Raw genomic sequence first — 26868 nt, 5'->3', positions numbered from 1 at the left:
AAAACAGTTTAGTTCAAGTACGGAACCCCGCAAGGGACATGGGAGAAAAAACATTAAGACGGACTAACGAAACTAACTCGGGATCTCGCAAAAGTTTTAGCCGCATTCTTCGAACGCCGGCTCGAAGCCGACCGGGAGGTCGAGGCACGATGTGCCGGGAAAGCGGTGTTCCTCCCGGCTGTAGTAGGTCTCGACCTCCTGTTAGCTTCGAGCTAACGGGAGGTCGAAGGCCGAAGAATGTGGCTAAAACTTTTGCGAGATCTCGCAAAACTTTTGCAAGATCTCGCAAAAGTCCATCTTAATTTTTTTTTCTCCCATGTCCCCTGCGGGGCTCCGTAAAAAAGAGAAACACAGTATAATCTCAAATGTATGCTTGGCCTCAGATATTTGGAAGAAAATGTACGGATATATGAGAAGCTTCCAAACAGAGGAAAACACAGGAAGCAGTTAGGAATACTAAAACCTGCCAAAATGAAACAACAGGTGTATGACTTGGCCTCCAAATTCCTTAATCGAATTCTTTATTCAATGCAATCCAGCTTGAGATGAGCTGTAAAAACAAGCCTAGTATCCAATATCTCATATGTCATGTCTCGGTGACCTAATAGGATGATCTGATATCCTCGTGTCGGTGTTGTTCCCACATCATCATAATAAATGTTGTTCCAGGTTCAACATTGCAAGTGACCAATCACATTGTTGTGACATCATACTTTTGCAAGCCAAGCGATTCATTCATTTATGAAATTCCAATGTTGTAAGTTTATTAAAGAACAGTATCCTGAAATGCAAAGAACTCAAATTGCTGGATTGGCGGACAGAGGTGGTTTCTCGCAATTTATGTAGATTTTTTAAGGCGTTTTTTTCTGAAGTCGCAAAAGTATGACATCACAACAATGTGATTGATGATGTGTGAACAACACCGACACGAGGATATCAGATCGTGCGTGACTAATATCCCAGGACCTTTGAGGTCTTCTGAGGTCCTGAGGTATTTGGGCTGTTTTGGTGTCATAAAGTTTAATTCTGAGAGACTAATGTTCTAAAATGTCCAAAGTATGTGCAGTCCAACAGTTTCATTCAGTCAGTTTCTACTTTTTTAGTTGTAAGTAGTTTCCAGTAATTATGTTTCCCCTTACAGGGTCGCTAGCAGGCTACGGACTCCAAGACGTGTTCATTTCATCATATTACACAGGAAGTGTAATGTGATGACCTTATAGTTGTACTTTTCAGTCTAACCTGCTTGCAGCCCCGAGGTTGAACACTGTACTCTCACAGCAGGTTCTCAGACAGGATCATTGATCATCACTCGGACGTTTCCTCCACACACGGCCAGCACCACCCAAAACAAGCCTTCTGTTTTGCTTTGTCACCCTGCTCACTACACCTTCTCTTGCTGACCCATTTCTTATAGTCAGCACTGACTTAATTTCTCTGCTGATTAAATATTTACCATGCCCTGCACAGCGGCTTCGGCATCGGGGTGGATTCGGGGCGTTTCCGCAAACTTCCTGCAAATCCCAGAGCTCAGCAAAACATCGAGGAAGTGCTTCATCATAATATCTGCTTAGTAAGACCACTGGGAATGCAGGAGGCATGCAAATAATGAAGAATGAGCTGATTCTGGCTTTAGGGTTACAGAATATTTTGCTGCTGCATGTAGCTGATGTTTCTCCTTTTAATCATACTTGAACGTCTAGTTTTCATTTAGCAGCAAATATCTCACTGCTGCTCATCAGATATTGCACCAGTTGAACAAAAACATCCAGTGGCATTGCATTTGCAACAGTTCAACCTGAAAGCTTCTCACCTCCATGGGCACTTGTTCATTATGTGTTTTAGTTCCGTTCTTTTTGTGAGGGACAATCCACAAAAACATTAATCTCATGTTTAGCTAGTAGTCAGCTTCCATCTGCACTTCCTGGACAGGAATGTAGAACAGTATAATACAAATACACACATATACATATACAGAGGGCATTAAACACAAATAGAATGATGTAATAATTAGCCTAACAGCACCCTTTAATAAACATAACAAGACAATTTCTCCATCACTGTCCTATCTGAATCCAAACATCACAGGCTGTGTGATATAACCATTTTTAGAGGTTTAGAATTAAACAACAAGGCACATGCTTCTGCCCTCACACTCGCTCTGCATCTCCATTTTGCTTTCAAAGATCTCCTGCAGCATGACCGAGATACCACCTTTATTCTTTGTGCAGGCTTTATAAAGATAGTATAAGGGAGTGACACACCTTTCAGGTCTGAAAAGTGCAGCCAAGGTGGAAAAGGCATGAAATCTGCATTCTTTCTAATGACCAGCAGTGGCCGACTACTCTGGCTGCAACAAGACTTACGTCTGTGAGATTACAGGCTCGATTTGTAGACATCTTGCTTCATTAAGAGACTTCACTGACCAATCGTGATCACACAGATTTTAAATAGTGTCCCAAGGCTTAATTTTAGGCCCCATTTAATTTTTTTTATTAATAAAATAGGAAATAATATGCCTACAGATAAAAAGAGCACCTTTATGCTGATGACACCATACGTTGCTTAGTTGGCTCTTCTCTGAATGAAACTGCTGAGGAGCTACAAGTTGCCTTTCAGCAGCTGAGGGTATTATTTTGAAATTTAAAATGGGTTCTTAATGGTAATCTTAAGAGCTTGAAAAAAGTAGATGTCTGGACTTGTGAAGCCTTTTAAATGAGAAATCTTTCCAAACCTAAAGACATCCAGTCGCCTTCTTTTTTCAAGCCTTTCCAGGAGTGTCGAAGTCCAGGCCTCGAGGGCCGGTGTCCTGCAGGTTTTAGATCTCACCCTGGGTCAACACACCTGAATGAAATGATTAGTTCATTACCAGGCCTCTGGAGAACTACGGCTGTATCCCAATTCAGGGTCTGCAGCCTTAAAGGCCGCATTTTAAGGCCGATTACGTCACAGCGACGCGATGAAGGCTGTCCCAATCCAAAGGCTGCTCGAAATGCGGCCCTCAAATGCGTCCTTCATTTCCCTGAATTTTAAGGATGTGGCGGTGTAGACTTCGTGGCCCAACATATCCCAGAATGCATAGCGCGGCGGTGGGTGTGGATAATTTTGCCGAAACAAAAACAGTGGATGAGGGGCGCCCGAAGAGTAAACTTTAAGTAAGAACTGAATATTATGTCACTTATTTATGTGCAAATGTTTAATAACGAAGAACATTAAAACATTACTGTTGGCCACATGTCAGCAAAGTCATGTGACATTAGTGACGTTTGTACTAACTTGGTTTTAAAGCCTTTACTTTAAAATATACGCCGTTCAATAGCTGAGCTTAATCTTACAGAGAATGATCAAAGCTCATGTAGAAACAAACAAACAAATGAACAAAAGATTTTCTCCTTCATTTCTGTCAAACAAAGCTGTATGAAACGTTTCCAGCTGTTAGTATCATGGTTGCTAGGCAACCTGGGCAGCGACAGAGGCTAGACCGTCCCATTTCACAAGCTTCGCACTTCCGGCCTTAATGGTCTTTGAGTACGTGGCCCTTGTGGACCGTTAAGGCTGCGTACTTTAAGGCTGCAGACCCTGAATTGGGATACAGCCGACAAGACATGTTGAGGAGGTAATTTAGCCATTTAAATCAGCTGTGTTGGATCAAGGACACATCTAAAACCTGCAGGACACCAGCCCTCGAGGCCTGGAGTTCGACACCTGTGCTTTAGACTAACATGATCAGGATGACTGAGAACCTACACAGACATATCTACGCAATGCTGACTAAACCAAATTTATGTTGTTTTCCACAAATCACTCCCAGATCTTAGATCTCAGGTTTTCATACCCTTTAAATAGATGTTATGTTCAAGAGTATAATCTTACAAATATTTGGGTATTTTGAGTGAATATTGAGAAATTAGGGGAAAAGCTGAAGGCTGGATTGGGTTTTTATTATTGAAATATGGTTCGTTTGAATTTATCAGTAGGGAATGTCTTGCAGCAGGGACTCACAGGGTCTGGTGATTACTTAAAGTGTCACCTTTCAGTTTGACTAATGTTTCTAAAGAGGGAGCTAGGGTGAAGCTTGTTTGGAGTAGAGACTAAATAAACATAGGTTATGAAATCCTTTTAACATCAGTTGGACTGCTGACTAAGTTACTGAAGTGATCCAAACACACTGCAAGCTGACTGATCTCATTTAAGTCAAGGCGCTAAAGGTAACCTTAAATTATTTCTCTTATTGCAGCACACATAGAAAATTTTGTCCCCTGTAACCTCAAACTCAAAGTGCTTCTGGCAGCCAGAAGGTCAGCATACATTAAGTACGGATCATCTGGCCTTAAGGTCACTAAGACTGTCATGTAACACAAACATCAGGCGTGCCAAGCTGTATTGGAGGCAAGTTAAAAAGCTGAAATACTTTAAGCGAAGCAGCAGATGTGGGATTGGAACATGGCCGCTCTGTACCAGAGTGTGTATATGTTGAGTTTGTGCATGTATGGAGGTTTGGTAGGTTCAGGATTAATCCAGTAATGTGGCTCTTAACAGGCTGGGTTAATCCAGAGTTAACGAGCAGCTGTCAGATGGACAGCAACCTCGCAGTCCTCACATTTCTTTACTGGATGACATCACCTTATGGTGACATGCACTATATTGCCAAAAGTATTGACTCACTCCAAATAATTAAATTCAGGTGTTCCAATATCTTCCATGGCCACAGGTTTTTAAAATCAAGTACCTAGGCAGACTACAAACATTCATGAAAGGTGCTGAAGTGTATCCGGTTGTTAAGTGATGACGTGACGAATCCTACTTCCGGGCCTAAAGTAGTCTGCCTTTAATATGGCTTTTGTGTTGTTAACATGTTTAATGTTTTGTATTTTCTTCTATTTAATCTCAAAAAGCTCCTAAAACAGTCAGTGATCACTGTTGACCTCCCTCGGCTTTTATTACCGCTAATCATTTATTTAAGCTCAGTTTTTAAAACCTTAGGATGTAACTACAGCCCAGCCCATGCAGCAGTATATGAATGACTAACCTCATATTGTGGATGGATTATCTCAGTTGTTCTCCTGGCTGAAGTTTAGTCCTTTTACAGCATCCTGCCATGCGATTACATTTGTTCCTGACCACCAAGAACACTCACGTTAACTTTTATCGAGTGGAAAAAAAGTTAGCTTGTTTATATTATGCTAACATAGCTGTGTCGCTAGCGGTCACGTAGCACATCATTATATACCAGCTAGCCAAACTTCAGTAAGCCTACAAACGTCACTGCTGTTTAGTTTTCTGTCTTTATTTGTGTTGGAAGTGATAACAGAGCTGTACGTTTGAATTTGTTTCCAAAGCCCGCAGTCAGGACATGCTATATTGTATTAAGATAGAAGCTAGCTAGCGAGCTAGCTAGCTAGCGAGCTAACTTCCTGCTAACTTCTAACTCCGTTAAATGTCATAAATTCAGTTTTCATGGATGCCTGGATGTTAAACTCAATTGTTACACCTGGTAGAGCAAAACACTGATCATTTTATTAAAGATGAAAGACTTTAGACAGTTTTTCAACTCTCAGTAATGCCATAGTGATCGTTTGGACCTGCAGCGGAGTTTAGGCCCAGACACGGCTAGTGACGTCAGACTTAACGACCGGATAGTGCTCAGCGGTCGCCAACTTTCTGCAGAGCCAGTCACTACAACCCTCCAAACTTCATGAGATTAGTTTAAGAATAGTGTGGATAGAGCTTTATGGAATACCTTTCCATGGCTGAGCAGCTGCATCCAAGCCATTCATCACCAAGTGCAATGCAAAGTGTTGGAGGTGGTCAGAGGGCCTCGCCTCTGTCAGTGCGCCCCAGGGCAGCTGTGGCTACAATGTAGCTTGCCATCGCCAGTGTGTGAATGTGAGTGTGAATGGGTGAATGACTGAATGTAGTGTAAAGCGCTTTGGGGTCCTTAAGGACTAGAAAAGCGCTATACAAATGCAGGCCATTTACCATTTACCAAAGTGTTGGATGCAGTGATGTAAAACAGTGTTCTCTGGAGTGAAGACTCATGCTTCTCCATTTGGCAATCCGATGGACGGTTGCTAGGAGAACGAAACTTATCTAACTGCACTGTGCCAAGTGTACATTTTCATGGAGAGGAGATTATGATGTGGGGTTGTTTTTCAGGAGTGAGGCTCAGCTGCCTTGTCCTTTCTAAACAAGTTTTAAAACTTCACTTTCACATAGCAATACAGTACTGTGCAAAAGTCTTGCCCCTCATTTCTTTATATTTTGCTTCCAAGGAGCCAGACTTCTTGGTACATTTTTGAAATGGTCTTAAGCAATAACTCTCCGAGGAGGAAGCAGGAGTACCCAGAGAGAACCAACACGTGGAGAACATGCAAACTCCAAACAGAAAGGCTTCAGCCAGGTGATGGATTTGCACCCAGGACCTTCCTACTGTGAGATAACAGGGCTACCAGCCATGCTGCCCAAACTGGTCACCATTCCAGGGAGCAATAAACCTAATTCCACATCCCATTTTCCCAGCAAAATATAAAGAAATGAGGAGTGGCTTAACAGTAACGCCCACTCACATCTTGGGCCATTTGACCTCAGGAAATGGCCCAGTGGGCTCACCTGAAACCTTGGCTGATTGTGACCCACACCCGTTTTCACACCTTGGCTCGTGTGATTAGGTAGAGGATCAATAGGGAGTCCATGACCCCCTTGGAGGACACTCCCATGGGGCTTAAAAATCTGGGACTTGCCACCATTTGCTCTTAGACCTGAAGCTTCTCGGATGAAACGCCTTCAAGAAAAAAAGAGTCCAGACGCTTTTCTTTCCAAGCTCCTTAGACTACGATGACCTGGATGACTGAGAACCTTCGCAGACATACGTTTCACACAATACTGTATAACCAAAATACAACCAGAGTGAAATCCCCAGTTGCAAAGAGACACAACACAAACAAGTCATGTCAATATGATTGCATTTATAATGAAGACAGCAATTATTTGTTGCCAATCTATCTGAGACTGATTGCAGTCAGTTCGAGCTGGACTGTGATTGTCTGAAGAAAGGTTATTGCCCTCAACCTGTGAAATTGCTGATTGATTAAAAGTGATCACCCAGAGGTTGAGGCTGCTGCACATTCAACTGCTGGGCATTGCAACTACTTGCAATCAGTTTATAACAACAACAAAAATTCATTGCAATCAACGAGCAACCACCAGATTTTCCAACCTGTAATGAAGTTGCACCAAGATGAGGTCTGCAAATGACCACATCACATCATTATGTAACAGTTCTAATGTTTTGGTTCTGTTATATAAATAAATATTACTGCTACAGATTTTAAAACTGAAACACAACCAAAAACTATATAAAAATATAATAAATGTCTGCTGCCATCAATCTGTGGAGTAATTTTGAAAAAGCTAAAAAAAAAGGCAGCTGTGCTGATGCAGTAACACTGCAGAGGTCCATGAGACTTTCAGCTGTGTGGTTGCAGACGAATCTACTCTTTATTTTTTGCATTTCTTAATTTGCTGCAATCTTTGTGTGAATTAGCAGAGCGACTGTTATGTTCTTGTGGGATTAGTAGAGATGCCGATTGCATTAGCACTCTGGGTTGTACCATTAATGCCGCCATGATGCCACCAAGTCTTGTGGCTTGTGGAAAAAAAAAAAACTTTTAAAACTTATTTTAGGACAAACTCAAAAGTCTTGATGCAGTTTAAAAAATATCAGATTTGAAAAGCAATTCCATACATAAGTTAACCACTAATTTAGACAGAGATATTAAAACGACTGGCCATAGGCCTGTCGAGTGGTAAAACTTCCTTTTAAAACTAAACTGTCAACATTAAAAAAAATCCTTTGTGTTAAATAAAGTGTTGTCCTTAAAACACAACTGGAGCTGAAATATCTGCAGCACAATCACTCAAGGCAAAGATTGCAGTCATTCTCATTTGAGAAACATGAAGTACAATTTCCACCCCTCCCTTTTCCTCTAATGTTTTTCATCAATACTGTAAATATGTGTGATTGTCTTACTGTTCCTCTTCTGCAAGTTTGTGATGATGCAAGTGTGCACTCATGGTGCAACCATAAAGGGCTGATCCAAGAGTTTTTCCCACCTACTTTAACACTGGCCTTGATGGAAGTGGAAGTTTGAGTTTTAATGACTTATGACAGAGAAAACACAGCGAGGGGAAGTTTTCAGGGAAGTTTTCCTTGTTTGCAAGAAAATTCTACTTGCAGGGCTTTTCTCTGAGAAGAGATGTGATGGACTTAAACCGACTCGTAAACACAAGTGTGATCTCAACCTGGTGAAGTCAGATCTATCCTGCTTCACAGTCGGTCAGATGAAGGAGGCAGGCGCAGCAGCTGTGATGTTTACTGTTAATGCATCACACACGCACACAGATTAAGACCCAAACTGTCCTCAAATCCTGTGAGGCGTCCAGATGTTGTTTATGAGCACATTAAATGGTCCAGAGAGCTGCCACAAAACTGAGAAATCACCTCTTGACTCTGACTGCAGGCCTGACAGACGGACAACACATCCACGACATCCACGATCGCATTTTTTAATTAAAGAATAAAAAATAAACACAACTTTTTGACTCCAAACAGGTTAAACAGAGGATTCAAAACCCAGTTTTTCTTGATCAGTTCAATTCAACTCCAAATCTATAATAATGGTCACCTCAAGGTGCTTTGTATTGTAAAATAAAGACACTACAAAAATAGAGAGAAACTCCAACAATCAAACGACTCAATATTAGCACTTGGTGACAGTGGGAAGGAAGAACTCCCATTTAACAGCAAGAAACCCCTTGAAGAGCCACAACAACAGGATTTAAAGTCAACATTAGAAAAACAAGATAGGAAACAAGGTTTAGAACAAACAAACAAACAAAAATCTGTTTCAAAAAATGTCCTTGGGGATTATTTCAAATACTCTTATAGCAAACACACTACATATTTACAGCCTCGATAAATTCGGCGTAAAGATACTTTTTGATACTTTTTTCACATACTCATCTTCCTCCTCAAACCTTCAAGCTGTCTGCTGGAGTTTCCTTCCTGTTAAAAAGGAGTTTTTCCTTCCCACTGTTGCCAAGCACTCGCTCACAGGGGGAGGGGGCATTATTGGGGTTTTCTCTGTATTACTGTAGGGTCTTTACCTTAAAGTATAAAGTGCCTTGGAGCAAATGTTGTGATTTGGTGGTATTTTACCTCCTAGGACCTTGTGTCTACATATGTGGACATCACATTTTTCTCAAAAACAAAAATTAAATCTCGTAATTCTTTGTTTTTACATTCTTTAGGTCCCAATCAGCCCAAATAGCAAAGAAAAATGAAAAATGCATGCCATGAAAGAGCTTGGGTCTTAGGAGGTTAAAAAACTGCTTTAACTGGTTCAGAACTCTGCTGCTCGCATTATCACCAGAAGCCCTCCTACCAGCACCTCACCTGTTCTCCAGGAACTTCACTGGCTCCCTGTGAAATTCCGGATAATTTTCAAACTTCTTCTGCTCACCTTCAAGGCCCTTCATAACCTCGCTCCTCCTTACCTTTCTGACCTGTTAACCACCACCTGTTCTGCCCATTCACTTCGTTCTTCTTCTTCTATCCAGCTTGCTGTACCTTCCTTCCGCCTCACCACCATGGGAAGCAGAGCTTTCAGCTGCTCTGCTCCCAGAAATAAGAAACATTGGTTCTCTCCCACAGTTTAAATCCCAACTCAAAACTCATCTGTTCAAATCTGCATATTCACTGTGAATCCACTGTTTGTTCATTTTATCTTGTGCTTTTGTTTTATTGTTCTTATTCTGCCATTGTTTTACTAAGTGTTTTATCCTATTGTAAAGTGTCCTTGGGCGACTTGAAAGGTGCTCATAAATAAAATGTATTATTATTATTATTATTATTTTTATTATTATTATTATTAAAACAAACAAACCAACACTATACTATACTGAATATCGTACACGACTCAGGCTTCTCAGGCAATGCAGCATTTAGCTGCCCCCAGCGTCCTGTCTTTCACCCTCCCTTTAACTGTCTGTTGAGAAGCAGGTAGGCACTATTACTGAGAGAGAGACAGAGAGAGAGAGAGAGAGAGAGAGAGAGAGTACTCGTGCTCCAAACGTCATTGTGAAAGCATACAGTCTATAGGAGAGAGTGACAGTGCATCCTCAGATGTCATCCCTGCTATTATAAAGTCACTGCTCGAAATCATCGCAGGCCAAAACGACTCTGCAGTGCAGATCTAAAACTGTAGGCAAGGGCACAGATACAGTTGCTGAGTATATTTAAATTTTAAGCAGACACAATTCTGACTTCAAAATACCCACCAACAATTTTTATATATCCAAACAATGTCATTTAGATTCATTTAGAAAACAGGGAACTCCATCCATCCATCCATCTTCATCCGCTTTATCCGGGGCCGGGTCGCAGGGGCAGCAGCCTAAGCAGAGAGGCCCAGACCTCCCTCTCCCCAGCCACCTCCTCCAGCTCGTCCGGGGGAACACCAAGGCGTTCCCAGGCCAGCCGAGAGATATAATCTCTCCAGCGTGTCCTGGGTCTGCCCCGGGGCCTCCTCCCGGTGGGACATGCCTGGAACACCTCACCCAGGAGGCGCCCAGGGGGCATCCTTGTCAGATGCCCGAACCACCTCAGCTGGCTCCTTTCGATGTGGAGCAGCAGCGGCTCTACTCTGAGCCCCTCCCGGATGGCCGAACTTCTCACCCTATCTCTAAGGGAGAGGCCAGCCACCCTTCGGAGGAAGCTCATTTCCGCCGCTTGTATCCGCGATCTCGTTCTTTCGGTCACTACCCACAGCTCGTGGCCATAGGTGAGGGTAGGGACGTAGATCGACCGGTAAATTGAGAGCTTCGCTTTTACACTCAGCTCCCTCTTCACCACGACGGACCGGTGCAGCGTCCGCATTACTGCAGCTGCAGCCCCAATCCGTCTGTCGATCTCCGGCTCCCTTCTCCCATCACTCGCGAACAAGACCCCGAGATACTTGAACTCCTCCACTTGGGGCAGGAACTCATCCCCGACCCGGAACAGGGAAACAGGGAACTGATGCGGTCATTTGATATTTTCCATCTTTTTCTGCTGAAGTAAACTGAAGTGTGGATGTGACTTTGTGAAAGGATGTAAAGTTTGGTTGACAGAGCAATCAGAGAAAAGTTTGATCCATGAAATTCATCACAAGAAGGTTTATTTTATTTGGATTATAGTTTCTGCTGCTGACGTTTTAGTCTGTGTACTTCTTTGGTGGACTTTGAGCATCACAAAGCAGACTGATGGCTCCAGAACAAAATGATCCAGATGGATAAATAGAGATTTGATTCAGAGGTGAATGAACTGCCCCACAAGCATAGTGGTAAAGACTGGTGGATCTTACCTCTCTCCTCTCTTTGGACAGCACGACAAAGCCGTTGTTGTCGACCAGGTAACAGCTCAGATCCTGAACAGGAAGAAGCAGAAAGATCTCTTTAGGCTCTTCTAACACAGAGGATGATTTTTGGTGATGAGCAACAAACAAGAAACAACTGCTGTGTACTTACAGCACTGTCACAGCTGAGAGGACACACACCTTCAATGTCTGAACACTGGAGGAAGGGAAAGGAAAGTGTGGAGATTTGAGAGAATTTAGTCTGAATGCTTCTTTTTATGAAAAGTAATAAAACAGTAAAAACAACATAATTCATATAATTAATGTTTACTTACATCTGTGTCGTTGGGCTGCAAGATGAAACAGACAGTGAAAAGAGTGATGCATGAATTAAAATGTAATTATTATAACAAATCAGAGATAATAAGAAACATTAAGCAACATTTATGTTGGCATCCTGCAGAAAACTAAAGCTCGGCTGTGAATCAGTTTCTGCGATAAACACAGAAAATGTATAAGATGCAGGTGAGGATGGATGACAGCAGTTTTCACCCTCACGCTGCTGCAGTTTTTAAATTCAGATTTTTGAATCGAGCTTCCTTAAATGATCCCTTTAATCTGCTTAAACTGTCACAAAGAGCATCTATTTGCATAAAATGTGGTTTTATTTTGGGTCGCACACCATCATTTGGTTTAAGAGCACCGACAGCTTCAGTTTCCACTCGCCAGGATCACTTTTCTGCTATAAAAATGCAAGAAGGCATACTTTTACATCCTGTTTTGAAGGCGAGAACCTCTAATCCCCAAACTTTAAAGTCCACCGAGGCTGAGAGGTTTTTACTGTAAGGGAATGACACGTTACGAAGCTCAGAAACTGTAAATCAGCTGCAAGAGAATGTAAATGTGTTGAGTCGGTCGGATGAGTTAGTGTCGGCACTGAAGCTATCCTGTAAATACATTAATCCAGCCCGTCACAGCTGTCAGCTCCTATTAATAACATTATCTACACCATCAACCTCCACGGGACATCTGCAGCTCTGCTTCTGCTTCAATTAACTGCAGGGGGGGGACGTTTGCAAGGTCAAAGACCTGCGGAGAGAGTGTAACACCAGCCGGCCTTCTGGGGACAACTTTTTCAACAGGATCAAAAGTTTGTAGCCAATTTTCAGCTTATTACACAGCAGGAAGGAAAACTGCAGAGCTCAGTTTGCTTCTATTAGATCTTCACCATCAGGGGGGAAAAAATAAAGTCTGTTTCCTAAATTATACGGGCTCTTCTTGTGCTCTGCAGTCGTTCCAGTCCATGACAAAGATACCTCTGCTTGGAGTCACTAGGTAGAAATACAGCAGCAATCGTTCCTTCTCTTTATCAGATGGGGAAAAAGGTTTTGTAATTAGCACCTTCTTACATCTATTACAGAGACGATCAAGATCAAAACCATTAACTATTAGATAATGTGTGGCTGGGATTAGGGCTGCCACGATTAGTCGACTAGTCACGATTATGTCGACTATCAAAATCGTCGACGACTGATTTAATAGTCGACGCGTCGTTTGAAGCTTTGTAAGATCACAAAAGACGCAGGAATAAGTAGTAGGATTTAAGAGTGTAATAACGGACTGAAACAGAAGATGGCAGCACTGCATGTACAAGGATGCCAGCTGCCGTTAAACCCCGAAGAAGAAGAAGCAGCGCAGCCCAGCTCAGTTTCCAACAATGGCGGCAGCTAGTTAGTTTTAATATTACTCTTATTATTCTTTCTGGGTCACAAAATAAACGTTTAACATATTTTCAGGCGAGAATGTATCTGTGTAAACCTCAAATATCTGCTCAGTTTATCAAGACACCACATATTTTCAAAAGCGCTCCGAAGTTTTCGGAGACGTCTGTTACCCACTAGCTCGATAGCTAGCCGGGGGCTAGGCTAACTAGAGCCGAACAGTGTTGCCAACTTAGCGACTTTGTCGCTATATTTAGCAAGTTTTCAGACCCCCTAGCGACTTTTTTTCTAAAAAAAGTCGCTAAAAAAAGACGTGAAAGCGCATATCGCTTTTACTCTCAACAAGCAGTGGATGCTGTAATGCAGTCAGTTCTTCTTTTACTCTTATGCTGTTTTGTGGATCACAAGGTTTAAAACTACTTATAACCACACACACACAAAGTAACTCCACCAGAGTGCCTATTTCGGGTCACTTTTGCCGGTCCAAGCCCGGGTAAAGGAGCAGGGTTGGAATTGTGACATTAAAAAAACAATAATTGCTAAAATAAATTTAATTTGTAGTTCTAAATAAATTCTAAATGCATTTAGGACGTTTTTTACTCACTTTATGTCTCTTCCACGATGTTATTTCTCTCTCCAACAACATAGATTACAATTACATTAGCATGACCAATTATGCAAATTAGGTGATGACATCATTTAGCGACTTCTAGCGACTTTTAGGACAGCCAATAGCGATTTTCCTTACTGAGGAGTTGGCAACACTGAGCCCAGCTCAGTTTCCAACAATGGCGGCAGCTAGTTAGTTTTAATATTACTCTTATTATTCTTTCTGGGTCACAAAATAAACGTTTAACATATTTTCAGGCGAGAATGTAGCTGTGTAAACCTCAAATATCTGCTCAGTTTATCAAGACACCACATATTTTCAAAAGCGCTCCGACGTTTTCGGAGACGTCTGTTACCCACTAGCTCGATAGCTAGCCGGGGGCTAGGCTCACTAGAGCCGTGAGAACACCGGACTCCCGGCAAATCGTTTTCAAACCCACCGCCGTCTTTCACTACTCAGGTTAAACATGATATATAAGTCACTTAGATAACTTAAAAATGTTATTGTTTGGTTTTGTTCCGTGTTTTATTTGTTTCTGAGTAAATCGGCTGAGTTTATTAAACTCCACCGAAACAATCTGCACATTAAAATTTAATAAACGACCATCTTGTCTTTATTTTTAGTTAGCACATACCTTAAACACTTCAAGCTGTAAGCTAATGATAGTTATATAAGAGCAGATGCTGCTGGGGCAATAAGCTGTAGTTTTATGTACAATGGATGATCTGATTAGTCGAAATAATCGGTGACTAGTCGACTATCAAAATAATCGTTTGTGGCAGCCCTAGCTGGGATTTGGTCCTGTTATCTCATGTAGCTCCTGTTCCTCTGATTGGAGACACTATTCCTCACCAGGTGCTGTCAGGTCAATTTTTTGTGGGGATTTTCTCAAAGCTACAGGATAAATAAAGTCAGAAACCAGATGAATAATCAAGTTGAAAAGAAAGCCACTTTTATTTACTTCTGTCACAATCCTGAACTAATCACACCTTGATATTTTACATGAAAAGGCTGCAGCACCTTCAGACTTGGTGTTGGAGCGCTTTACAGCTCATTTCCACAATGCTGGTTGCTTTGAAACATTTAATGTTCAGTCCTTTTCACAGCTCAGGGAGAGGTTGGAGGGCCAGACTGTTTGGTTCAACCATCTGAGGGATCATCTGCACCACAGTTCATTACAACCAAAGCTCATTGTTATAATTTACTTAAAAGAAATCAACACTCTGTTTTGTGTTGGGATAAACAGACGTGATTTACGATGGTGGTCTGCTGTCGTACCAACATCACCCACTTTCTGATATTTCTGTGCAAAAGCTTAATAAGTCCAAGAAGAGACACATAGAGAAGGAAATGTCAAAAATGGGACCTCTTTAGACTAAATGACCCAACAGGACAAACTAAAGAGCACAATCCATTTCTGATGTATTATTAAGAATGAAATCCACTTGCTTCTGACCTTATTGACTTTATTCTATATGCACATTTTGCTTTAATCTTAATGAAAGGTCTGAGAGAATAATCGCCTACACTTAATGATTTCTGCTCTCTAATGAACAAAAAGGAAAATTGAGAAAATGACCTCTGAATCTGGAGGATTATAACTGAACAGTCACAAGCAAGAATCTCTTCTGTGTCCTTGGAAACTTGGTGACATTTGGTGCTGCTTGTTAACTACCTGGAAGACTCTGGCCCAACTGCAGACGAAGCTGCATCTCCACCACGAAGACGTTTATGATCCCACAGGGAGCGGAGATATAAAACTTGGATGGCTTGAAAGCTTGTTTACATTTTAGCACCTCTAGCTTAAGATATTCTCAAAAGTCTGCACTGTTTCAGATCAAACCTGCAACAGCAGACAGTTTGTACAAGGTCACAGCCAGAATACAGTTCAGCAGGGAATTAGGATGCTAAAAACAAGCCTCTGTTTGTCCTCTGATACTGTATATTCAGTCAGATCTTAGTTTTTATATCGGAGGACATAGAAAAGTAACACAACTGTGAATCGGTTACTCTTCAATTCTGTTCTGCAATGAAGTTATCAGTGCTGTAACATCAATATCCGATCAATGCCAGACTCCCACCAGGTGCATGTTGAGGAAGTCTCTGTGTTCAGGGTCAATTTAGCAGAATTTGACAGAAAACTAGTGCCGTGGTCTTTGAAATCCCAGCTCCATCCATTGAAAATGATGGTGTGAATGAGAGTTCTGTAACAGGAAGTGCATGTTTCATTTCACCAAATCAGGGCAGGAAATAAGAAAGAATCAAAGAAATTAAAATACATCCGCATATTTTATCCATTTTAGAAAAAAGGCCATTAAAGCCTTTGAGATAATGGCAACGTCAGCTTGAGTTGAGCTAATGCTAACGTCAGCTTGAGTTGAGCTAATGCTAACGTCAGCTTGAGTTGAGCTAATGCTAACGTCAGCTTGAGTTGAGCTAATGCTAACGTCAGCTTGAGTTGAGCTAATGCCAACGTCAGCTTGAGTTGAGCTAATGCCAACGTCAGCTTGAGTTGAGCTAATGCCAACGTCAGCTTGAGTTGAGCTGCTGGGCCCTCAGTCTTGACTGGCAGGTGTTTGTCTTTGCAGTTTGTTGCTCCAGTTCATCTTTCTCATACACACACATTTACAAATACCAGTTTCATAAGCCAACTGTTTTCTTTTTTTAGAGATATTTAATTAATTAATAAAAGTCAAATACAAAGCCCATTCGAAGTCAGAATGCTATGTTAAATATAAATTAAAAACAGAGCTAGAGCACTTAACCCTTTATTTAGAAGCTGCACAAAAGGAAAAAGTGGGTTGCAAAGAGGGTTGCACATGTGCAACAAATAAAGCAGCTAACTATACCATATACTGGTATATCAGATATACCAGTTAAATGTGTGGTAGGATGTGGGCTGGCATGAAACTCAAATATATTTAGCAACTGATTTTAGTGTCTTTTTTCTTTGTCTTTTTCACTCCTCCAATACGCTCTGCTGTCCTCCATGCTCTTATTTTGAAAGTTCCATCTCTGATATTAAGAAATCCTCAGCCCCGGTGTGGCATTTGTCATCCTGCAGTCTGACAGACATCAAATCCAGTATCTTGAACTGTTGCAGTTTCTATTTCTGCTCAGAAGAACCACTGCAAGGTGGATGGCCTCTCTAAGCGGACCCTGCATTTGGTTTGAAATTAACTCGTAACTTAAAGTGCTTGATTTGAACAGATGCTGCTGCCTGTCACATTATTCTGACAAATTCATATGGTGATCCCTAACTGAGAGATTATGAGAGAAAATCTCTACATGCAAACAGCAACGGTTACAAAATAAGGAATTAGAAACATTTCAAAGGTTTTGGGAAGTAAGCAAATGCCTGGCTGTGATGGCCCATAAAGGTACACTTAAAACACAATCTCCACCTTTAACTGGTTTGTGTTTCTGTAGTCAGCTTCAGGCCACCTTTTAAGGGAAAAGTCACTTAAACTTCCTGTCAACCTCTAGACAATAAACACAGGTCAATGAAATGACCCCAAAAATGAAAGAAATCAGACAATGTGTGTTTGTGTGAAAGTGAGTCCTGCGGTCACCTGCTTGGCGATGGCCCAGAACCGCTTTTCCAGCCAATCCAAGGACATCTGCAGCCCGACAGCTAAAAATAGAAAACACACAGAGACACGCGCAGCATTAAGACAGACACAGGGTAAGATGGACTCTGCAGAGGCGGCGCTGAACATTTTGCTGTGTTTGTGGAGGAAAGGGAGGTGGACAGGAAATCGATTCGACCCTCGGTTCACCTCTGTCGTGTCCTGACGCCAATGAAGGGATGTAAACACTGATGAGCCTGATGGTGTGTGTGCTCCCTGCAGGCTGGGTAATGACACGTCTCTCGGTAATGCTCTGTAGCAGCTTCATTACTGTGAGCATCAGACTGTAGTACACAGCAAGCATTTAGGAGCAAGTTGAATGGGGAACAGTTTATACTCCGCTGAGAATCCGTGTCGAGTTAAATCTGGGCTGATGTGTCTAAAGACTTCACTAAAACCCAGTTGACCACTTGCTGAAACCTTCGCCTGAATAACATTGGTTCAATTAGTGTGTACGAACTGTAACTCAAAGCAGATTCATCGAGTGTTTTTCTAGAGTAGCTCTACATGATTCATAGTTTAAATGAATCCTTTATCTTTCAACATGTATATTAAACAAATATGCGGGACTGCTTTCTTTAATTTTTGCAGTATTGCTAAAGTCAGAGTGATGCTGAAAAATAATTTCATTTATTTATTACTTCCAGGCTGGACGACTGTAATTCATTATTATCAGGAAGTCCTAAAAACTCCCTGAAAAGCAGCAAGAGTCCTGACAGGGACTAGAAAGAAAGAGCAGATTTCTCCTGTTTTGGCTTCCCTTCATTGGCTTCCTGTTAAATCCAGAATTCAAAATCCTGCTCCTCACATACAAGGTCTTAAATAATCAGGCCCCATCTTATCTTAATGACCTTGTAGTACCATATCACCCTATCAGAGCACTTCGCTCTCGCTCTGCAGGCCTACTTGTTGTTCCTAGAGTATTTAAAAGTAGAATGGGAGGCAGAGCCTTCAGTTTTCAGGCCCCTCTTCTGTGGAACCAGCTTCCAGTTTGGATTCGGGAGACAGACACTATCTCTACTTTTAAGATTAGGCTTCAAACTTTCCTTTTTGCTAAAGCATATAGTTAGGGCTGGACCAGGTGACCCTGAATCCTCCCTTAGTTATGCTGCAATAGACGTAGGCTGCCGGGGGATTCCCATGATGCATTGAGTTTTTCCTTTCCAGTCACCTTTCTCACTCACTATGTGTTAACAGACCTCTCTGCACTGAATCATATCTGTTATTAACCTCTGTCTCTCTTCCACAGCATGTCTTTTATCCTGTCTTCCTTCTCTCACCCCAACCAATCACAGCAGATGGCCCCGCCCCTCCCTGAGCCTGGTTCTGCTGGAGGTTTCTTCCTGTTAAAAGGGAGTTTTTCCTTCCCACTGTCGCCAAAGTGCTGCTCATAGGGGGTCATATGATTGTTGGGTTTTTCTCTGTATCTATGAAGCGCCTTGAGGTGACTTTTGTTGTGATTTGGCGCTATATGAATAAAATTGAATTGAATTGAAGTGTGAGTGAGTTAAAAATGTGCCAACCTGACAGCCAATCACTGATCTTGGTTTGACAAGATCAGGACACTGTAGCCATCCCTGTAAGTACATATAAGTACAGTAGTCATATAATGCACTGTAATTTAGTTTGTGTTTGTTTGCTTTTGAGCTGGTTTAAGCTGATGTTTCTTCATTTCTGTCACACTGTAGAAACAAACCAAAGCATCTAAAGCAGGTAAAGCCTTACATGGTGTATGTAAGGCTAAATTGTAGGTAGTCTGAGGTAATTTGTTCTTTGGCATCGGTAAAACATCCCTCTAAGACCTTCAGCTAATCTAAAAGTATGAGGCAATGAATGCATTTTGCACTGATTGTTTGTTCCCTGCAGAATTGATTTCAAATATTATTAATTAAGCCCAGAGATTTCTAACCCAAAGTTATTAATCAGATCTGCCTCCTCTCTCAGCACGAGTCTCCAGGGTGACTCGTTCCTTTTTGTTTTGAGGTTAAAACTGGTACAAACTGATCTGAAAGAGTTCCTTTGTTATGACTGAAGAGATGAAAGTTTCAAACCCTGCCATCACTGAAAACACTTTTAAACCCTTCTTTTGAAAAATTACTTTTTGTGAGTCATGACATTTCATATCGCTTTACCCGTCATCTTTTCAGTGCTTTAACTATAGGTTATTTTTAAAAAATACTTTTCCAGGAATCGTCATTTTTATGGTGAAAGTTAAAGCTGATAACTAATTAAAAAGCTGCTTTCATCTGTCTTAAACTCTTGGTCTATGTTTTAATTACCACCATCCATTTCAAAGGTAAAAGTGCTGTGTGAGAAGAAAAAGCTTGATGGATGAGAACAATTACACAGCTAATGGACAAGGAAAGTGAGAATAAGACTTGAACAAAAACACTATCAACCTGCAAAATATTCTTCTTAGTGCTCTATAACTAACAACAAGGACACTTGAAGATGTTACCGTCACCGTAAATGAGAGTCAGTAAGTGTGGACAGATCTGAATGGATTTAAGCTCACATGCTGGGTTATTGTGAAGATATTTCAAACAAAGTCTAACATTGCAACAAAAAAGGTGATCGGAAGTTCACCGGAGGCGCCGAGAGAGGCACTGCTGAAGGCCTTTAACCCTTTAAGACCTACCATAGAACCAAGTCCGCCAGAGCTTATATTATATTTTTACATGCTGTGGAGCCATTTTTGGGAGCACTTCAAGTTGCTATACATCAATACAACCATTAAAGTCTAAATTTTAATAATATGTCTTACATAAATTGCAAAAAAGTGCAATAAACTACAAAAAAATTGAAAATCGTTTTTGTTTTTTTAACATATATTTCTAGTTAGAGAAATTTAAGACGCTTAACCCTCAAAACTGTAAATACAAAAAAGTTGCACAAAATAGTTTCCCACCACAGGAAATTTATTTTGAGTGTCTTCATAGTTTTATTTTTGAAATACACCAATTTTTATATACTGCAGGAAAAACGAAAATAAATATTATAATGCAAATTTGCAAAAAAGCAGCATATGCATCAAAATAAACTATTTCCAGCAGTGCAATATGAGTCCTAAGCATCCCAGAAACCACACAGAAAGTCATAAAGTCAAAGATAACTTTTAAAAACACCAGTATAGGCTCATGAGGCCCTGATGGTAAAAAACGACATTTCCGCAAAATGACGTCACTTCCGGTTTCGGGCAGGTCATGGCGGACATGCGATAGTTCGCGCTGATGGACTAGGAAGTGTTACAAACAGCTGATCGGATCGGCAAAGCGTGTTTCTGGAATATTATGTTTTTGTTGCTGCAAGTGCTTTTTATGCAGTTTTTACAAAGCTATATGTGGAAGGAAACTGTGACCGAGGACAAGCTGATGGCATAAGATGTAAGTACAATTCCTCCGGTTTCATATGCAAAAAAAATTATTGCGCTAGCTCACGTGGTTGCAGAGCTACCGGGATTTAAAAATAGTTACGCAAAACAGAGCGTGCCCGCTCTGACCAGCTTTAAAGGGTTAATGAGCAGTAATGAATGAGTGTCTACAAGGTGGACAGGAGGAACACGTTATAGTGGACGGGAACAGATGGACACGGGAAACAAAGGAAATCAATCGAAACAACAACATCGAAAATTAGGAAAAGAAAACTGGATCAACTTCTGCTTTGTCGTCAGAGTGAATGATCTCGTTACCATTCGTGCCACCACGGGGCATTTCAAAGTAGAATGGGAGGCCAGCTCCCAGCTTGCTTTCAGGAGACACACACCCTCTCTACTCTTAAGATCAAAGTTTTCCTTTTTGATACATTTAGGGCTGGATAGGTGGTCCTGAACCCTCCCTTATTTATTCTGATAAATAAACCCAGTCAATACTGGATTTGACAAAAATTGAAGCAAGCATCTCCGCCCTCCGTATATTACTTGGTAACCTCCCCGTTACAGGACCTGTGGGAGTCGTTTCACCTCGCAGCAACTTAATATCTGAAACTGTGTTTGTCACTTTCATAATGAAAACTCTTCTTCACGCAGGCAGCTGGTCTGCACCCTACAGATGAGAGATACGAGGCGGCACGTCGAGCCTCTTGTGTTCTGGTATTATTGGAAAAGCCGAGCAGCCGTAAAACCTTTTATTTGTGGTCATTGCTTGTTATCGAGCTGCTAGTTATTGAGCCTTCCACTGGCTGCAGACTCTGCTCTGATGCTGCAGTACGAAGAGAAAATAATACACTTTTGTCCGTTTGGTTGCTGCAGAGAGTTTCATCTCCATTCCTACACATTAGTCTAGTTTCTGAAGAACAGAGAATACTCAGTCTAATTGGCTGTGCAGAGGCAATGAGGCACCTCGCCGCGCTTTTAATACCGAACCGCAACTCATCATTAACGATCTCTGACACACTGACCTCCAACGTTTTACTTTGAGCCACATTTTTGCTCCTGGTTCTGCTGTGCTGCTGAGAACTGTGCAGTTTGTGATCCAGAGACTCTCTCCGTTTTGTTCGGGTTGATTAAAGATCTTTCGACTTTGAGCTTTTGATGTCTTCAAGCTGAAAGATGCTAGTCCATCCTGTGGGAAGAAATGCATTTGCCTCCCTCACAGGAACTGATTGTTTGTTCATTCATTCTCACCTCGTTCAATACAAATACCCAGCATAAAGTACTCTAAGAGCTTCCTAACAATTCAAGAAATATCTGTATAAACCTAAGTGGAAACTGTCTCTGGCAGCATTGGACCTGACGAAGTGTTTTCAGCTCATTTGGTGGTTCTGCTCAGTTTTAAGGCGTGCTATAGTGAGCACATTGATTAGCTGTCTGGACACCATTTTACCCTCATTTTTGCTCTTATTAGTTTCCAGAGTAAGAGGCATAAAAAGCCCCTTTACACTCTCTTGGCAGCCAGAAATGGAAAGACTAGAATGAAACTAGTATTTTGCAGATAAAAAGCTGATTTAGATATTCCCCACAGAGAGTGGTGGAGACTGAAAACAGAGCTCAAAGAAGTCATGTGCAGGAAGGCTGTTTGGTTTTTCATGTTACAGGTAATGTTGCCAGTGGACTTGCTAAGTATCTTAACTAGGGATGCACTGATACCGATACTGGTATCGGGTATCGGGGCCGATACCGATACTGGTATCGGTATCGGGGCCGATACTGGTATCGGGTATCGGGGCCGATACTGTAAAATGTGTGTGTACTCATACTCGTAAAAGTTAACCGATACCATGAACCGATACTAACTTATTTCATTAATCAGAGGGTGGCTTGTCATTTTTGTTGTAGTTTTTTAGATTGGCCACTAGGGGGACATCCCGCGCTAAACAGGCACAGGGTTAGACGATTGAGACTGGCGGCTCCAGATAAAAAAGAGAAACTGGAGGGTGCTGTAGCTAGGCTAAACAAAATGTCAGCAGTGTGGAACAGCCAACTTTAACTCAGGTTTTGGAAAAGCGATGAAAAATGTCAAGAGAAAATCCACGTGCAGTTAAAATAACAGAGGCTCTGACTCATTTTATCGCTCTGGATGACCAGCCAATGCCGGTCGTGGAAAACATAGGATTGCACCGTCTTCTCAGTACACTCGAGCTGCGATATGACCAACCGCCCACACATCAGGGAGATAATGGTGCCAAAACTTTCTGAAGAGGTAAATACAAGCAGTGTGTGCGCGATGTCAGTCCTTGGTTTAACGGCACAGTGGACTGATGATCCACGGGCAGATGAGGAGTTCGTTTGTCAATGCCAAATACTTTCGTTATTTTGTTTACAATATGGACACTCTGCAACAATTTAAAAGTTTATTTTATTCTCAAACCTAATTTGTATTTATTTTATTCCAAACAGAAGTGTTTATTTATTATTCTGAAAGCTCGAGACAGTGCCAATAGTTCAGTGATATTTTGTAAAATTACAAAGTGGAGACTCTGCAATAATTTAACAGAAGTGCTTATTTTTCACTTGAAATTTTTTTGTGGTCATTTTTATTAAGATTTTATTTTTTATCGGCAGAGAATAAAATAAAACCTGTCTTCCAATTCATTACATTTGTGTGTGTGTGTGTGTGTGTGTGTGTGGTAGAAGTATCGGTTTTTGTACTCTGTATCGGCAAGTACTCAGATCCAAGTATCGGTATCGTATCGGTTTGAAAAAATTGGTATCATTGCATCCCTAATCTTAACTCCAGACTCTGCAGCTGCTGGCAAATGAATCATTGACCTCTTCAGAATAATCTGACTGACAGAAGTATCTTTGGTAGTGTGTCTGTGAAGATTCTCAGTCATCCAGGTCATCGTAGTCTAAAGAGCAGTGTTGGGTAAGTTACTTTAAATTAGTAACTTAGTTACATTACTAGTTACTTCTATCAAAAGTAACTCAGTTACTTCAAGTTACTCGTTACTTTCAAAGTAACTAGTTACTAGGGAAAGTAACTTTGGTTTTACTCAGAATTCTCTTGTTAATGTGTTGCTTCCATAACTTTGCCAGTCTTCTAGCTTGCTTACTTGCCACAAGTGCACTGTGCCACCTACCAATAGAAAGGAAAAAGTAATGTGCATATTTCCACGAGAGAAATCCCACGCCTGGACCGTCGTCGACCGCCGCCATGATTCTAGCCTACGTCACAGCGTCATGTGCGCTTTTTACATCCAACACAAAAACTGCAGTCGTGGTGCTTTGATTGTACTCAGAACTCGGAAATTCTGCCTTCTGAATAGGAAGATGTAGGTAACACCAGACTGCAGATGAGCTGCATACAGGGCTGGACTGGGACAAAAAATAGTCCCGGGCATTTTGCCCACCATTATAGGAAAAATCATAAAGCCTTTGAATCAAAACAAACGCTGTTTTGATGGTATATATGCATCAATCTATCAATCGTTTGTTGTAAGATTCAGATAATTATTTTTTAAAAGCTAGACATTTTAAATGAGAATAAGAAAGAAAAGTATTTCTTTGTGCCCCCCTCTCCCTGTTAATGCCCTACCTGGCCCCCCTGGCAAAACTTTGCTAGATCCGCCCCTGCACAGTTACCAGCTGTCAGCTACTTAGAAAAGGATCCTGGTGTTATCTGTCTCTCAGAAACAGTTCATAACTTCCCTTCAACTCATTCATGTCTCCTAAAAGGTAAACCTGTTTCTCCATCACCTGCTCAGCTCTGATGATTCAGTAAGGACATCTCCTGGTTTCATCTTCATGTTTCCCTCTCACCACATATCCAAACCGATATCATGACCAGCAAAAGTGTCTGGACTTCTTTAAGTTGCTTGAAGACGTTTCACCTCTCATCCTAGAAGCTTCTTCAGTTCTAGGGTCAAATGGTGGAGAGTCCCAGATTTTAAGCCCTATGGGAGTGTCCCCAAGAGGGTCACGAACCCCCTATTGATCCTCTCTTAATCAAACAAGCCAAGGTGTGAAAACGGGTGTAGGTCACAATCAGTCAAGGTTTCGGGTGCCCTCCTCTATCACGTGACTTACTGAGGTCAGATAGCCCAGGATCTGAGTGGGCGGATTATAGATGGCAGAGAGTTGGTGTCGTAAACCACCGCCTCTGTTCAAAGATGGTCGCTCACAGTGGACATAGATGCTTCTTTCACTCCTCTTTCAAACCATCTGTCCTCTCTGTCCAAAATGTGAACATCCGTCCAAAAACAGCAGCAAAAGAGAAGAATTATTGGACGGATGAAGTTGATCTGTCACTGTTGGATGGGGAAACAGGCACCAGCAAGCTAATAATGAACAGAGCCCTGCTGATAAAGAGAAAATTGCAGATAGGCGTAACGTTAGACTTCATTTAGCCACAGGCTAAACAACAACAGCTCCTAATAGGGATAAGATGATATTTCTTACATGCATTTTACACTAAAATGTCACATTTGGCTAGATAAATATGTGAAAGTATCCATATAAAGGCACAGATGTGAACATAACTGTAATCTTAAGGGATTAAAAGATGATGTCACATCAATATTGTGCCTAAAATTTGTTTCTGCTAGTCCCAAAAACAATCAGCTTCTGCCAGTTCAAAGGTTGCTGGCTGCAGGTTGATGATGCAGCCTTTGGACAGCGAGGAAATTCTGTCTGTACTTTAAGAGAGTACAGTACTGGGACGCCCCCCCGAGCTCAGTGTGTAATAGCAGGCTCGTAGCAGAAGGGGGAAATGTGACACTGCATTTGTGTTTGGGGAGTGTCCTGACCTTTGGGTCTTTTAAACCTCTTAAGGCATCACTCTCAGTCATTCCTCTAAAATAACCTCTCTGCAGACTCAGTGGTCTGCGGCTTTGCTCGGCCGTTTGATTTCATTTCTCCGGTTTTTTCTCCTTTCCTGTCAGCAGCGTCCTTATCGCCGCCCTTCAGAGCTGCAGCTGAACTGTTTCTGCTGCAGTCTGCAAGGACGGGACAAAACAAGCACCACATTTATTCATGCTTCTTGACGTAAAGTAAAAATACACACAAATACCGAGGGATTCAGGTAACAGTTATTCTCCATTTGTCTCGGAGTATTTTAATCTGTAGCTGAAGCCTGCATTTTATTTTAATAGACCACCAACATTTGTGTTGAGTGTGCTGAAAAAGTGAGAGCTCCACTCGCATAAAATTTTTATGATCCAATTTATTGTCAGCTCTGTTTATAGTGTTAATCTTATTCTTTAATATTCCATATACTTATGCATACCTTTACTGGCCTGTATATATAAATTTCTACCTACAGTAGCAATCTTTGAAAATTCCTCTTATTGTTTTTGATAACTGCATTTGTAGTTTCTGGATCGTGCTACAGTGTTGCTGAGGTAAGATGATTTCACCACGGTGATCAATATAGTTTATCTAACCCGTTTTTATGAATGTGAAATGCAAATCTGACGATGCAGTAAGAGCCCCGAGTGGCCTGCTCTGTTTTCTTTATCTTTACTTAGAAAATATGTGTTTTATTTTCCTGGCCGATGCTTGTGTAGTTCAGCCTCTGTGCATCTGCTATTTCATCTTTCACTGTGCTTCAGTAAGACTCATTATTTTTAGTTCAGTCAGGACTACGTTAGTACAAAGAGGGGGGTTATTTCCTTCTCTTTCCATTTCACTAATTTATACTTGTCAGCATGTCTCTGTTCAGAGACCTCCCTGCTCGTCCACAGAGAGGCAAACCCCGCTACACAGACCACAGCAGGCACTGATAGCAGCAGCAGATATAACACTGATGAAGTCACACAGCTTGAAAAGGGGGAGCTGGGTTGCAAAGCAGGCTGCAGAGCCCCAGTAACAGTCAGGCTATGGCCCGAGACAAACAGAGACAACCAATCAGAGGTGAGACCTGAGTGCCTGCTCCTTGTGATTGCTTTTATTGCTAACAGGTTGCTGTGGTTGATTGTAGTTTGTATTAAAGACTCCATTTAAAATGCACTAGTTTCAGCTTAAAATTTTATATTAAAAGGTGAACATTCTCAATTTTTGGTTGGTATCACTGTTTTTAAAGTTAATCCTTGGTGGTTAGTTAGCAAGTGCATTTAGACAAGTGCAATCAGCCAGCACCAACTGG

The 26868-nt window shown here is 41.4% G+C and overlaps 1 protein-coding gene across 5 annotated transcripts in view; it reads right to left on the bottom strand.

Moving 5' to 3' along the window:
- The window catches only part of LOC146513492 (voltage-dependent calcium channel subunit alpha-2/delta-4-like), a 108880-nt gene that overhangs the window by 15995 nt on the left and 66017 nt on the right, over window positions 1–26868 (bottom strand). For all 5 annotated transcript variants that reach the window (XR_014875403.1, XM_085168742.1, XM_085168744.1 and 2 more), the window contains 4 exons: window positions 17294–17355; window positions 11726–11740; window positions 11563–11607; window positions 11400–11462 (listed from right to left, as the gene is read on the bottom strand). Coding sequence is in view for 4 of the 5 variants with exons in the window: in XM_085168742.1 (XP_085024868.1) it covers window positions 11400–11462; window positions 11563–11607; window positions 11726–11740; window positions 17294–17355 (185 nt within the window). In the remaining variant the exon portion in view is untranslated. The remainder of the gene's footprint in view (window positions 1–11399; window positions 11463–11562; window positions 11608–11725; window positions 11741–17293; window positions 17356–26868) is intronic.

This window comes from Neolamprologus multifasciatus, chromosome 7 (assembly GCF_963576455.1).
Source record: "Neolamprologus multifasciatus chromosome 7, fNeoMul1.2, whole genome shotgun sequence".
Taxonomy (NCBI): Eukaryota; Metazoa; Chordata; class Actinopteri; order Cichliformes; family Cichlidae; genus Neolamprologus; species Neolamprologus multifasciatus.
This window is presented reverse-complemented; position numbering and strand designations above follow the sequence as displayed.